This window comes from Physeter macrocephalus, chromosome 10 (assembly GCF_002837175.3).
Source record: "Physeter macrocephalus isolate SW-GA chromosome 10, ASM283717v5, whole genome shotgun sequence".
In the NCBI taxonomy this organism is placed as follows: domain Eukaryota; kingdom Metazoa; phylum Chordata; class Mammalia; order Artiodactyla; family Physeteridae; genus Physeter; species Physeter macrocephalus.
The window spans coordinates 63,992,715-64,008,905 of record NC_041223.1 but is presented as its reverse complement, the minus strand read 5'-3'; the positions used below and the strand labels follow the sequence as shown (position 1 = coordinate 64,008,905).

Below are 16,191 nucleotides of genomic sequence, written 5' to 3'. Positions count from 1 at the left end.
TAAGAACACATACCTATTTGCTGGTTATGGTTAATTATAAATTTATAAGTTTACTATGAAAAAATATAGTATAGAAAAGAGGGGGTTGAAAATCCATATATGATAACAGAAAGGCTGGTGCCACCAAAATCTGCCCTGCTAGTTACCACTTGACCCAGCTGCCCCTAGGCACATATCAACTTGGACTCTCAGAAAACCCTTCTTCCTGGCATACGCAGGCCTGCATTAAAATTCTATTGCTACAATTCTAATATTCCTCTTGAAACTGTAATCAAATAGAATAGGGAGTTTAAAGCCTGAAGTGGTATAAACTCACTAGCCAATCAGAAAATGAACATGACAAAATGTATCTCTCATGACCAAAAGGACACTGATATCTCACCTTTTTCCAAATCCCCTATTACTGCAAGAGAAGAAAAGAACTAGAAAGACATGCACTAAGTTTTAAAACAAAAGTACATGATGCAGAGCTGGGAAATAACACTAGTGCATGGAAGACAAACAGGGGCTTACTTATATAGAGCACTGATGAGATTGTCCAAACCTAGTCCTCACTCATAGATGGAGGCCACAAATGGACGGTTTCCCAATCTGTCCACAAGCCACAGTGGCATACACTGTGGTTTTCAGTCATCTCCCAGCATAACTGCTGGAGCCCCAGTTTCCTGAAGACTCTATATAGTGGTGTGTTGTGGTGAAGTGAAATTAATTAGCTAGAGAAGAGCTTCTCATCTAGGGTGCCACTAGTGTGTTACAGGTATGCCAATATATCACTCTCTTGAACCCTAGGATTTACCACATAGGGTCTGGGATAGTCAGAGTCACAGATCCACCATGTTCACTTCTAGTAGGCTGTTTGCCTCAATGTTTCATGAAAATATTATTTTCTCTGTTTGACAAAATGTGGACAAGGATGGGAAGCACTAGGCAGAACCACCACTCACTAGCCTCTCTAAACCAGTAAGTCTGGGAAAGTCTGGGGACACAATTCAGTCAGTATCTATATTGACCTCAGTAGACCTCTGCCAATTCCATTCCAATTAAATCCATATAGGGTTTTTTATGGATCTTGGCTGACTCATCTTAAAGTTTATATGAAAAAGTAAAGAGACAAGAATAGCTAAGGAAATTTTAGAGAAGAATCGTAAGGAAGAGGGACTCGCAAAATGTTTGGATACATAGAGTTGAGTGCATGGTTGTTCATTATGTTATCTGTACTTTTCTGTGTCTAAAATATTTTGTAATTAAGTGTTAAAACTTTTAGAAGAAAATAAAAGAGAATAGCTTATGGCCTCTGGTTGGGAAGACCCTTGTAAACAAGAAAGCAAAAAGCACAAAATTATAATCTAAAAAATTGTTAAATTCAACTAGCTGTACCTTAAGATATACAACTTTTGGTCAACAAAAGATTCCGTAAAAAGTTGAAAGACAATCCACAAACTAAGAGAAGCTATTCGTAACACATATAACTGACAAGAGAGAAGTACTTACGCTTTAAAAATATATAAAGATTATCAACAAATTAATTTTCAAAAACAATCAAGCCAACAAAATGAGCCAAAATTGAGAACAGGCATTTCACAGAAACCCAAATAGCCACTAAGCATATAAAGATGCACAATCCTATTAGCAAGGGGGAAAATGCAAATTAAAAGATCAATCAGATGCTACCACCAGGCAAAAGTTTTAAAATCTAACAATAGCGTGGGTGTTAGGGATAATGATGTGCCAGCCTAGTCCATGTGAAATGGATTTGTGTGTAGTTGAATCTCAAAACCTGAATGTGCAGTGAAAAAAGAAGAGGAAAAGATGTAGTATAACTTACATAAAAATACAACAGCAGGATAGCTATATTTTTAGGGACTTATACATATATATTTTCAAAAAAGCAAGTAAAGGAGTAATATAAAACTTAGAATAATTATTTCTGGCTGGGAGGGAAAGAGATACTTTTAAAGAGGCCTTTTAAAAGGCTTCAAAAATGCTGGTACTCTTCTGAATCTTCAGGTATGTAGTGGGTACCTGGGTATTCCTTTTATTATTATTCTTTAAAATGTGCACATATGGGATACATTCACATATGTATATTTCACAATTAAAATTTGTTTAAAAAATCCAGTGAGATTTTAAGGAGAGCCCTTACAAAATTGTTCGCATCAGCAACTTCTAGGCTGTGAGGATTTCCTTTTTACTATGTAACCAAACAAAATAGAGAATTCCCTTGGCTTCTGAGGCTGATGTAAGGTGAAAAACCTTCAGCTGTAACCCCTATTTCAAAAGTTCTTGCTCTTCACAGCTGCCTCATTGTTCTCAATTATTTCCATGAGTATTCCAACACAAACGTGATTTTATAAATATGTTTGCAAATTAAAAATGTCATCTCTGTTTACTTTTTAGCTTCCAAGTAAAGTTTCATTTTTTTTTTAAAGGGCAAGCGGTTCCTTAATTTAAAAAATTTGAAAACAGCCAGTGTCCTCCAGTTAAAAGCAACATTTGGGCACCTCACATCAAATACAGTTGTCCTTTATTAGTGAAAGCTTCCCCGCAGAACCTTAGAAGACCAGTTTCTAAGAGTGGAATGAGTCATCTCTAGTTGGGAAAAGAGTATGCGAGTCCAGCCCAACTCTACTCTGCCCCTTTGCTCCACTCCTACTAGACGCCCAGAAAACGTTCTCCCTTCTCTCACCCACAACCCTTCCCGTCCCTCACAGACACCTGGGGCTTCTTCCGGGAAACCAGAGACCCGCCCACTCAGTGAGCCCCGCCCCATCCCGGCCCCGCCCCTCGGGGCTCCCGGAAAGCTCTGCGAGCGCTCTTCGGGAGGCGGGCCTGCTGGGGCTCGCAGCAGGGCAGCTGTGGGCGCACTGTATTCCCAGCTTCCACGTCTCGGGCGGCCGAGTCTCTACTGGTGGCTGAATTCCTAGACCCTGGTGAGTGGCTGGAGGATTCTGGGCCCTGCAGACGAGGTTTTGGCCGGCACCAGGGCCACCCCCCAGCGCCTGTGCGCTCACCCGCCAGCCAATCTGCTCGCCTGCAGACGGCCTTTTACCTTGCGCCCCTCCGGCCGGCGGCTGGCGGCTTCAAGCTGCGAGCTTTGGGACCTTGGGACACCCTACTCTGTCACTCTTACCCCTATTTTGTCTGGGTTAGTTTTATTGCCTTCTATATACTACTTTATCTCGACCCTGCTGGCGTCGTCTCTGCCACTTATTTGGAGCGGAACCTCCTGTCGCCTCGGTTTTCCCTTCCCTCCCCAGCAAGCTGGGTATTTCGGGAGTGACGGAAGCCTTTCAGAGCCTTTTCCTTTTGTCCCCAAACTCGGCCTTGAGCCTTGGGGGCAAGTGGGAAGGTCGAGGCCTACCGGGCTTGGACTATAGCGGGAAGGTGGAGGGCTCCGGTCTCCAGCCGCCCGGGCGTCCGGAGAGGAGAGCGAGGGTGGGGAGGCCGAGGCAGAAATGGGTTTTCTATTCACCTGTTCACACGTTTGGCACTATCATCTTAGACTGTTCTCGTTTGCTAAATCGCAGGGTGCAACTCTGCTGGAATAGTATCTTTTCCCATTTTCTGAAGGAGCAAATTGAAATTTAGGCAGTTAGGATAGTTTGTTTTTGTTTCAATGTTGCAAGACCCTGCGGATAAGAGTTAAGGGAAAATGCGGAAGTGCTTAAAAAAATAAATAAAGCAAGGGAGGAAAATGTTAATTATATGACCTTAAAAAAGGCTAATAGGACTAGAATGGGTTGATTATGGTAAAGTATTTAGACAATAGTTTGAAAGAAAAATACAAAATAAAATCTAGGTATTGTTAATATTAAGTTACGTTGTTTGCACATCGTTTTCATGACAATGTGTTACTCCTTTCATGTTGAGCTATATGAAAACCATGAAAAAATAGTGTTGCGTAGTGAATCTTGTGGATTTTCAGGCTCTATGCATAAAACATTACCAGAGCTGTTGGCTGTTAGTCACACAATGAATAGTAAGTGTATGATAAGATAATAACCTTTCTTCAGATTAAATTTGGACTATAGTTTTTGACTAGGTAACAGATGATCGTTGTTTTCTAAATCCATAATCTTTAAATGAAAACATGACCACATGTCAGCAGTTTTCATCTGTCACAAAATTTTATGGTGTTATATTCTCTAAACTTGATTTGTCTAAAATGTTGTAGGAAAGTGGAATAAGATGAGGACAAGAGCTTGAATTCTAGAGCCATACTTCTCTGCTCCTTGCTAGTTGCTTAACCTCAGACAGGTTACTTAGCCATTTGTTAGCCCAGAGACTTGGAAAAAGTTACCAAATGCTTTGTACCTTAGTTCAGTCATCTGTAAAATGGTATTAAAAAGAAGTTCTACATCATAGGTTGTTGGGAAGATTAAAATGGAAAGATGAGATTATGCTTAACTGAATTTCTGTTAACGAAAGGGTACAGGTGTTTACATTAAAACCAACCTAAGCAAGGAACTCGTGGTACAGAAATGGATTTTGAAAGTTCCATGTGACTTCTAGTGTTAGTTATATTTTTCTATAATGGCTTCTTAGAAAATAATATTAGGAAACAGCTAGAAAAAGAAAAAAGCAACCAGAAATCTGTATAATAATAAATAATTAAAAAGTGAAATTTTTTTGGCTTTTCTGAGTAACAGGGTAGGAGCTAATCCTTTTCGAAATCATAATTGATATCACACTAATTCTGAATCTTTTATATCTCACTAGACCTCCAAGTCAAAAACAATCATTTCAAAGATTAAAAGACCTCCAAATCACCAAACACAAAAATAGAAGCCATAGAGTTTCAAAAGAACGTATTATTTCTATGTATTATTATGTCATGTAAACTGCCCTTGGAAGATACTAGATTTTCATTATCCAGTACCTTGAGTATTGAGTACATTACTACTTTGGGAACCTTTACATCTGCAATTAACTTGGAATTTTTTTCTCTGAGGTGACTTCTGAAACTTCTTTCTTTTGTTGAAACCAAATAAGTAATTCTACCACTCCTTTTCTACTAAAAATCATTAGACCTACAAGGCATCTCAAGTTTCATCGTTTTGCTAAGTTGGACATGATAATTTTTATTAAAATGGATTTTTGAAATTATTAGATCTATCTATGATTCTTCCTATGTAATATGTTTAGTATAGACTGAACATGTCAACAATATGTATAGTCAGTAGAATCTGTTTATACACATACTGCCCAAATAGATACCAATGTCAAAAACAAAAGGGCCAGAAATTAAATTCTTTAAGCTGAACACTTAATGGCCACTGACTAAATGTAAGACATATTGGGTTCTACTAGAGTGTAAAGGTAAGGACTCCATTTCTGGACCTTATGGAACAATCTTGTAGGGGGTATAATACATTAAATAGCCTGAAGCAATACATTAAAAAAGCCAGTTTAAAAGGTAGGTAATGGTGTAATAATAGACTGTATGGGAAAGTGAGTACTTTTCACCCTGGAATCATTGGGAGAGGTATCAAGAAGAGGCAACAGTTCAGCCTTGTCTTGAAGGATTAGAGTAGTATTTCAGAAGTTAGCTATATGGAGAATAGGTATTTAGAGAGAGTAAACTATGTGTTGGTTATTGATTGCTTGCCAGACACCCATCTTTAATAATAATCATCATGAGAATAAATAATTGTTCATATTTATTCAGTGTTACACTAAGCCAGAAATGATTCTAAGGATTTTATAACATTAACTTATTTCATCCTCACAAAAATCCTCTGAGTGAGGTAATAACTCGTGAAGATGAGAAAAGAAGCAGGGAAAAGATCAAGCCACTTGTATAGGTGAAATGGCTAAAAAAAGGCACAGCTAGAATTTGAACCCAGGCATTTGAACTGCAGAGCCCATACTTTTAATCACAGTGGTTTGCTGCCTTTATTTAGGTTGAGATGCCTTATTGTTCACTGAGATCAGGAGGTTGGGGTAGAGCCAGTGGATCACCTATAATGATGTGATAAACATTTTAAGTGAATGAATTAAATAAAAGGAAAAGAGAAATTGGATTTAGAGGCAAAAGGGGGGGGAAATGCGGCTTTTATAAATAGATATTTTGTGTTTTGTGTTCATCCATAGCTCTGAGAAATGAATCTAACAAATAGAAAAATGTCTCAGAACTATTTGTTTCATATATTTCTTCACTTTTCTTTTTTTTTTTTTTTTTTTTTAGTGGTATATGCGGGCCTCCCTCTGCTGCGGCCCCTCCCGCTGGGGAGCACAGGCTCCGGACGCGCAGGCCCAGCGGCCATGGCCCACGGGCCCAGCCGCTCCGCGGCATGCGGGATCCTCCCAGACCGGGGCGCGAACCCAGCTCCCCTGCATCGGCAGGCGGACGCGCAACCACTGCGCCACCAGGGAAGCCCCCACTTTTCTTTTTTAAAATCTGATCAGTATTTACATTTGATTAAAACATTACCCTTTTACATTTTATTTCACATACGTTATCTTGCATGATTTACAGAACAACTTTGTCAGAAAACAGAACAGTTAATTTTTTTCTTTTAAGATGATTAAAAAAAAACTCAGGGTCACACAATTAGGTCAACATAGCTGATTTGAACTTAGATCTTCAGATTTCAAAATCAGTATTCTTTCCATTATGTATCCTGACTCTTCCATTCATTTCACCCATTCAACTGATCAGCATTTCAAAAATCAATGTTTTACTAATTTCTGAATCTAGTAGTCATTCCTCCCATTCTCTATGATTTGTCAATATTCATTACCATTGATTATTTCCTTATAAAATACCTACTCCAAGCAAACTTTTCTTCCTTATGAAATATTATGTTCTAATTTTAGAGGACAGCATAAGAAAATATCACTGAGTAAATGATTACCCAGAGGTAATCATTATACATGTTTAAGTACACTTCCTTCCTCTCTGTAGTTGAGATCATATTATATCCATAATTTTTTTTTCTACTTAATGGCTTGTCAAAATTCTTACCTTCTTTAAGTAAAGGGAAGGATTTGTTTTTATCTTGACAACTTGGAAATTTTAGGACAGCAAATCATAGAAGCATGTCAAAATGGTTATCTCATCCTTTATTCCTATGCACAACGCTGTCACATTCCATACATAGGAATATCACTCCCTGGAGTCCTGCAGTGCAAAGCTTAAGGACTGTATGAGTTGGTCCTTCCCCAAAATAAGCAGGTATTATGTTAAGAGTTAATGTCCTCCAGTTTGCTGGTGATAGTCTTTTTTTTTTCTTTTCCATTTTCAAATAATTTTAGACTTAAAGAAAAGATTCAAAAATAATACAAACAACTCGACAATCCCTGTATATTTTTCCTGCAGCTTCACCAAATGGTAATATTTTGCCACATTTGCTTTATCATTACACAATACACATACACACTCGTATATTACATTGTATATAATTTTACATACATATTATATGTAGTATGTGTACATATGCATATATATGCATATATGTATACATATATATATATATGTAGGTACATATCTGTGTATGTGAGTATCTTAATATGTTGTCTGATGTATCTTTGTGATTAGATCCGGATTAATACTGACAGAAATACCACAGCAGTTATTCTATGTTCTTCTTAGAGCATCCACTCTGTAGACTCAAGATATCTACTTATTCAAAATTAACTGCTAAAGTTAATTTTGATCACTTGTTTAAGGTGGTATCTGCTAGGTTCTGCACTGCTAAGTTACTATGTCTCTCTTTGTAGTTAATTGGATATCTTTTGGGGGGGAGATGCTTTGCCAATATGTAGATACCCTGTTTCTCATAAACCCTGCTTCTTTTAACCCCTCATTTAATATCCATCAATGATTCTTCCCTGATACAGTTATGGTAGTAGCCAAATAGTGATAGTCCAATTCCATTATTCCATCTAAATTTATTAGTTGGTATTCTAAAATGTCTTCTTTATTCCATTTATTTATTTTTACATTTTAAAAATGTCAGTATAGATTCATGAATTCTTATTTTAATATCTGTAATTTATTATTCTTCATTATTTTGATGCTGAAATGGTCCCAGATTTAGTCAGTAGTTGCCCCTTCAAGCTGACTCCTGTGTCCTATGGAGATGTCTCTACAGTTTTTGACTATTTCCTGATTTTCTGGCAAGATGTCCCAAGCTCATCTTGTACTTTCTCAGCCACGTTCTTGGAATCAACCTGGTTCTATCAAGTAGACAGGGCTACATACAATTCAGAGTCTTGTCATCAGATGTGTTTATTGCTGCCAGGATTTCTTTGGTTCTGTACTGTCTCAGTGGACAGAGCTAGGAAATAAATTGCATGTATTTATATGTGTACACACCCACCTACCCATACACACACTCCTATTTATTGATCTTTTAAAAGCCATACATCCATACTGATACTGCCAATTGCAATCTGACAACACAAGTTTTGTTTTAGCCTCCCACTTCCTACATTTGTAACTCACTTTTTTTTGTCAGTGAAAAACCTGGGCCCCATTTCGCAGCATATATTGCATATTTTTACAATACACATTAAGTATTTTAAGAATTGCTAACCTGTTTCATAGCAAAAAATAACCCACTTACTAACTGGAGTTTAACATTAAATATTTTTTGTTTGCTTTGAATTTGTGAAATATAATGTGGCTCAAAAAGACAAAACTGCATAAAATGTTATACTCAGAGAAGAGTTACTTCCATTCCGTACCCTTCTACCCCATTTTCATCTCCCCTTATTTTCCACACAGTTTCTAACTCTGTAGATAATCAACCTTATTAGATTCTTGTTTTTCTGTGTTTCTTTTGCTCACTTGAGAAAATGTATTTTTTCTTACTTGCATCTTGCTTTTTTCATTTAGCCAGTATATCCAGAAAATCACTTTCTGTCATCTCAAAGAGCTCTTCCTCATTTTTTTCTGAATACTTAACATTTTACAATTACAAACAATGCTGTATATGAACTTATGTACTTTGTATTGGTTGTGTATTTTCAAGGTAAATTCCATGAAGTAGGATTGCTGAGTCAAAAGGAAAATGGATGTGTAATTTTGTTCCCAAATGCCAGTTCCCAAAAAATGTTGTACAAATTTGCATTCACTAGCAATGCATAGGAGTGCTTCTCACTGTCTTGCCAACAGGATGTAGTTTCATACTTTTTATTTTTTGCCAATCTCATAGATAAGAAATGATACCTTTGTGAGGTTTTAATTTACATTTTTCTAGTTTTGAGTGACACAGAAGATCTTGCAAATATTTTCATTTAGTTTGTCAGTTGTCCTTTCACTTTATTTTATAGTGCTTTTGATATATATATTAAAAAATTAATATAGTTAATCTGTTTTTTATTTATTGCATCTGAATTTTGAGTCATAGGTATAGAAAACCTTTCACTATACTAAGGATATAAGGGAATTCAGGTGGGATTATATAAGTATTTGAATGATTCTAGCCCTAAAACTTAATTTTTCTTTGAGAGATTAGGGTAGGAAATAGGGGGTGTTATTTAAAACCTCTGATTCAAAAGTAGCTGCAGAGAAGCTGAGAATATAAGTAGAAAGTGGCAGCTGAGAAAAGGAACAGAGCTTTTGGTAGTTTCATGGCTCTTTGGGGACCAAAATTGGAATTCAGGGCCCTTCCAAAGCCCATCCTAGAGGAGGGATCTTGATAAATACCTGTGACTTTGATTTCAGAACCCATGAGTATAAAGGAGTAAAGATGAATCAGAAATACACCAAATCTTCGGAAGGACTTATACCTAGTTTTGAAGATTTCAGTCTGTGATTATATTAAGATAATCTTCCTCTACCCTAGAAGTCTTCAAGATGCAAAAATAAGCTTCCTCTGAAGGAAAATAATATATAGAGCCTCACATTGTCTCTGAAAATTTTCATATGTGATGTCTGGCATTCAGTAAAAAAAATAACCTAGCCTATAAAAAAAAGAGTTACTGTACAGATATTAAGAGGAAAAAACCAAACAGGCAATAGAAACAGAATCCTAAGATTTCAGATTCAGGTTATTAGAGGTGGACTTTAAATAAATGGGATTAAAAAATTCAAGGAGTTAAAAAAGTAGATGGAAAATTTTAGCAGAGAACTGATATCTCTAAGAAGAGTCAAGTGGAAATTCTAAGACTAAAATTATAACTGAAATTAATTAATCACTGCTGAAGAGAATCAGGAAACTGAAAATAGTTCAGAAGTAAATATTCAGACAACCATGGAGAGACAAAAGGAGGAAAATTTTAAAAAATACTTAAGAAACACATGGGACATAAAATTCTGATGAGTGTAATTTATTCCATAATGAGAGATGAGAGAGCAAGAGAGCAATAATTGAGCAAAAGCAATATTTGAAGAGATAATGTTCAAGAGTTTTACAAAACTAAGGAAAGTTACCAACCCAGAGATTGAAGAGGCACTTTGAACCTCAAGCAAGATAAAAGTTAAGAGAATTGTACTCCTATATATTCCATAGGAAAACAGCTGAAAACCAAAGATGAAGAGAAAAAATATTAAAAGTAACCAGAGAAAAAGAAAATACATTATCCTTAAAGGAATAAAGAGAAAAAATAATAGTTGGATTTTCATCATAAACAAAGACAGAAGATAAGGGTGGTGCTGAAAGAAAATAATTACGAATATAGAAGTGTATACATAAATAGTCCAAGTGAAGGCAAAATAAAGATCCTTTCAAACAAAGTAATATGAAAAGAGTATTAGCAGACCAACACCAAAGACCCTATTAAAGGGAATTATTTCTTCATCCTAAGGGAGATTATTTTAAATGGAAATATGGAGATGGAGCAAGTGAAGAACAAAGGAAAGGGTAAATATAATGAACATTGACTATACAGAACAATATAATATCTGGAGGGGTATAAGGTATATGTAAAAAAATAAAATATACCAAAATAAGAGCCAAAAGTTGGGGCAAGGATAAAGGAAACAGAATCTTCTAAGAGTGCTTTCATTGTTTAAGAAACAGTAAAGTTCTAATTCTTACTGGATTTTGACAAGTGAGAGTACATGCTTGTAATCACTAAGATAACTAAATTAATAGCAAAGAGATTGTATGATTAACAAGGAAATAGGGAAGAATGAAACAATTAAAAAGAAGATAAGAGAGAAAATAGGGCCAGTAAGAAGGAATCCAAAAGGAAAGCAAGTAGAAGGGTAAGGGTAGATTTAAGGATAAAAGTAGGAAGTAGATTTAAAGCTATAGTAGCCATATTTGTAGAATTGTAAATGTGCTGAATACTATAATTATTGGACAGAGACTATCAGATTAGATTAAAACCAACAATAACAATAAAGCAATGTCATATTTCAAAAAAAACTAGTCACTTAAGGTGACGATGAGGTGATTAAAATAATATTCTGTGCCAACATGAACCCAATAAAATATGTTATAGCTATATTAATATTGGAGTGGAATTTAAGTCAAAACCCATCAGTAGAGAAGGGAAGGAACATTTCGTTATAAAACAAGATTTAATACTTCAGGAAAATATAACTCCTAAATTTGTCTCCACATAATAACATCAGTGACAGTTATATAATGTAAGCAGTTATAGACATGGCATAATGATGGTGGGAGATTTTTAACACAAGTCGAAGAAAGATGAGTGAGAATATGAAAAATATAACCCACATGCTTAGTGTATTTGGTTTGGTAGACATATGTAGAACTCAGTAACCACTAGCTGCAGAATATCTATTCCTTTTTGGTGCATATGGGATACCTAACAAAATTGTTCATAGGTTGAGGCTTAAAGCAAGTCTCAACATATTTCAAAAGTTTGAAATCACACCGGGAATGTTTTCAGTTGACCCACACTAGAAATCAATAAGAAAAAGATGTAAATTTATTTATAAATTTTAAAAATAAATCTAAGTAGCTGAAGCCCATTTTCAGGACAAAGCCTCATATTGAAGAGTAACTTCTGGAAATAACTTTCAAATTGAACAGGGTAGGAACAAAATAAAAGTGAGGGAAATAAAAAATTCCAGGTAAATGTGGGAATGGAGTAAACCCCAGCTGATCTCGGAAAAAAATTCAAGGCCATATTAAAACTTCACAAAAACAACAGAAGAATGATTGCTAGAGTTGTGAAGCTAGAAAAATTATCATGATTAAACATTCATTTCAAATATTAAGGAAAAATTATTTCATGTAATATTTAGCAACAACAAAAAAAGAATTTCAGTCAAATTCCATGCAAAGTCATTATGGGCAAAAAAGTTAAACTTGTAAATACTTGAAGCATGCCAGAGAACCATGTTCATAAATATATAACAACTGTAACCTAATATTTAAATAGAAGTAAACAAAGTAATTATGTCAGATATGAATGAACAAGTAAATTACAATTATGAAAACTCAGAAATGAGAGAATATTAAGATAATTAAAATCGACAAAATTCATATTCCTAACTGAAGACTAGAAGACAAACATAACAGATAATGCCATATGAGAAACAGAGGGTAACAGGACACTTAAAAACCAAAATTAAATGAAGAAAGAGGTGAAAAAGAGAAGGTGCAGTTGTAAAAATTCAGCAAAGATTCAATAAAAGTAATAGCACTTCTTGAAGAAGGAAAGCAGTGAAACAATACTAAAGTTAAAATTGGAAATATTTGCTGACAAAACAGTAGATGTTACTAGGTTAATTTCTTAATAGGAAGATAAAGGATTTCTTATGTGATTGATTCTGTTTTCTCTACAAAGTATAAGACAAGGCTATCTGAAGAGAATGAAGGAAATTGGTGATGTAGTAGCACGTTTGATGAAAAATGAGAAGGAGTGAAATAATTCTTTTGAGGTTAGAAAAGTGAAAGTACTGGGGTATAGTAATAGGCTTGTTAGGCCATCTTGAATGTCCGAAATTTATGGTCATAAATTCAGAGTGAAAAGTCAACATGGTGTGTGTTTTTCTCCAATATCATTAAGTAATTCTGGATCAAGGTCAAGCCAGGCATCATTTGAGGTTCTGCCAGATAAGTATTAAGGAAGGAGAGAAGTAAAGGAAGTTAAGGGTACAGTTGTCCTTTGGTATCCGTGAGGCAGCTGGGATTGGTTCCAGGACCCACGTGGATACCAAAATCTGTGGATGCTCAAATTCCTTATGTAAAGTGGCATAGTACAGTTTGCCCTCTGTATCTGTGGGTTCCTCATCCGTGGATTCAAACAACCTGTGGATATGGAGGGCCTACTGTTTTGCAAATGAGGAATTTCAGTGCTGGACTATGGCCTATAAACTGCTTCACTAGAGACAAAACATGAAGAAAAAAAGTGATAGTGAAAAAGTGGTAGAATCAGTGGATTAGACATCTATAAAAGGTAAAGGAATTGACTGAGTGGGAGTACTAAAGTAGAGAGTCTCAAAGCATGGAAGGCTATGTGTAGAAAATGGAAAAAAATGAAATAACGATTTTGATTGAAAATGATGCGATCAAGATTATGATTATGACACCTGAGTTGGTGAAATGCGGTGGAAGAACAGGTCATTAGAAGTGAGGTAGTCAAAGAGTAAGTTTTTGAAATTCCATTTAATGACTAGGTCTTTAATATACTCATAAATATTTCCTTTTTAAATATGAGCTTTTCATTTTATATTTAGAAAATTTTAGTCTCTGTATATGGAATGTTTCCTTTCTATAGTCAGTATATGTAAAATCTTTCCAAATGATGAAGAATATTTTCATTTTCTTAAATTCTTAAAATCTTTGTCTGACAAAAATGTAATTGTGATATTTCCAAATACATACTGCTGTTCAGTCTAGCCATATGTAGATTCTTTTGTATATATTAATATTTGATTTTATAGTTAATGTCATAATGCACTTTAAAATTTTGCAACACTTTATGGATTTTAGTTTTCCTTTTGAATATATTGGAAAATATTGTTAATACCACTTATTAATTACTGTTTTTCAATAAATTACAGCTAAACATTTACCATTTTGGAATTTAAAGTATGACATCATGGCAAAGTTTCGAAGAAGGACTTGTATCACCTTGTCACTTTTTATTCTATTTATTTTCTCTCTGATGATGGGTTTAAAAATGCTGAGACCACATAAAGCTGCTTTTGGAGATCCTTTTGGACTTGACCTTCTTCCAGAAATTCGGCAACAAACTCCTCATTTGGTAAAAACTTTTGATTCCCAAAAGAGTGACAAAATCGACAGTGAAACAAACGTCAAGAATTTAAAAAGTGTTGAAATCACTGTAAAACCTTCCAAAGCCTCTGAACCTTACCCAGAAGAACTGCCACCTCGGAATTATTATTTACATGTATTTTATTACAGCTGGTATGGAAATCCACAATATGATGGTAAATATATACATTGGAACCATCCAATCCTCTCGCATTGGGACCTTAGAATAGCCAAGAAATATCCACAAGGGAAACACAACCCCCCAGATGACATTGGCTCCAGCTTTTACCCTGAGTTGGGAAGTTACAGCTCTCGGGATCCTTCTGTCATTGAAACTCACATGAAACAAATGTACTCAGCTTCAATTGGTAATTATTTTACGTGTGTGTTTAGATATGTGTGTGTATGTATGTGAGTGTGTATGTATATGTATGTGAGTTTGTGTGTAGAAATAATTTTTTGTAGAACATTAATTACTAATTAGTCTTCACATTGTTGTTAATTATAATTTTAAGCTTACACACCGTAAATTGAACTGTTGTTAAGCATCTTTTAACATGTTAACACTAACATTTCTGGATATAATATTTTTATTCATTTCTAATTTAATACTCCTTCTGAATTTTATTAAATTATGATTGACATAAGCTGCAATGAATTCTCTCACTTTGATGTACTTCTGTTTAAATATCACCCCAATCGTGAAGTAAAATATTCTATAGCTTCCCTTATTCAGCCCTCCCTACATTCCAGGAAACTATATATCTTATTTTTATCACTGTAGAGTAGTAGTTTTAAATGTTCTATTATTATATAAAAATAGAATCATCCAGCACTTATGTGTGGGGGGGTGGTGGGGGGGAGTCTTTTGTTCAGTATGCTGTTTCGAAATTTACCCATGTTGTTAACTCTATCAGTAGTTTAGTCATTATTATTGCTTAATAGTATTCCATTGTATGATTATAGCAATTTGTTTCTGCCTTCGTCTTGATGCACATTTGTGATATTTCATAGTTTAGGCATGTAGCATAGAATTTGGTCTTTTTTTGTTTGTTTGTTTTTTAAACTAGTCTGACAAACTTATATTTTAACTCCTGTTTATTTCATTTATATTTAATCTAATACTGATATGGTTGATTTTAAATGTTTCATTTTGCTATTTGTTTTCTGTTTCTCTCTGTTCTATTCCTTTTCCTCCTTTTTTCTTCCTTTACTTGTATTGAAAATGTTTATTCCATCTTATATTCTCTTCTGGCTTATTAGATATATTCCTTCATTTTATTTATTTTATGATTGCTCTGACGTTTACAACATGCCTCTTTAACTTAATTGTTGGGAAGTCACAAATTATTCTTATTGTTGTCCCCCCTTCCTCTCAACTTTCTCTTCCCTCTAACTTCTGGCACTCCAATTACACATATTTACATGTTGTCTCACAAGTAAATAATATGAAAAAAATGTGTAATTGGGTGTCTGAAAATTCTTCAATTTATTAATATACCCTTTATAAAACTCTCCCTGTTTTGGTTCCCCCTGTCTTGTTAGTGTCTCTAGCACTAGGGCCACGAGAAGAAATTGGGTATTCTAACATTTTTCTGACTCTTCAGAAGGTGCCAACTCACTGTTGAGCTGATATGGGTATAGAGACATGCAAGACTTTTTCATGAACAAAACAATATAGAGTCCTGTGAATCTACATCAACTATGTGCAAGGTGACTTGTTTTTCTTTTGTGGAGTAATTGGTTACTTTTCAACTATTTTTTGAAAATCTAACATTCTAGTATACATTTATACCTCTAGTTTCTATGTTGTATGACAAAATATGACGCAAAATAGGATTGGTAAATGAGAGAACATTGACTGCTGTGTGTGTATGTATCTGCCTCTATTTACAATTTACTTTTTTTTTTTTTTTTAATTTTATTTATTTTTGGCTGTGTTGGGTCTTCGTTCCTGTGCGAGGGCTTTCTCTAGCGGCGGCAAGCGGGAACCACTCTTCATCGCGGTGCGCGGGCCTCTCACTATCGCGGCCTCTCTTGTTGC

General features: G+C 35.1%; 1 protein-coding gene across 1 annotated transcript in view; it reads left to right on the top strand.

The window, feature by feature from the left end:
• Positions 1-2,810: 2,810 nt before the first annotated feature.
• The window catches only part of MANEA (mannosidase endo-alpha), an 85,431-nt gene continuing 72,050 nt past the window's right edge, over positions 2,811-16,191 (top strand). The window contains exons 1-2 of the mRNA XM_007115363.3: positions 2,811-2,930; positions 13,934-14,515. Coding sequence (XP_007115425.1) covers positions 13,972-14,515 — 544 coding nt within the window. The 5' untranslated portion in view covers positions 2,811-2,930; positions 13,934-13,971. The remainder of the gene's footprint in view (positions 2,931-13,933; positions 14,516-16,191) is intronic.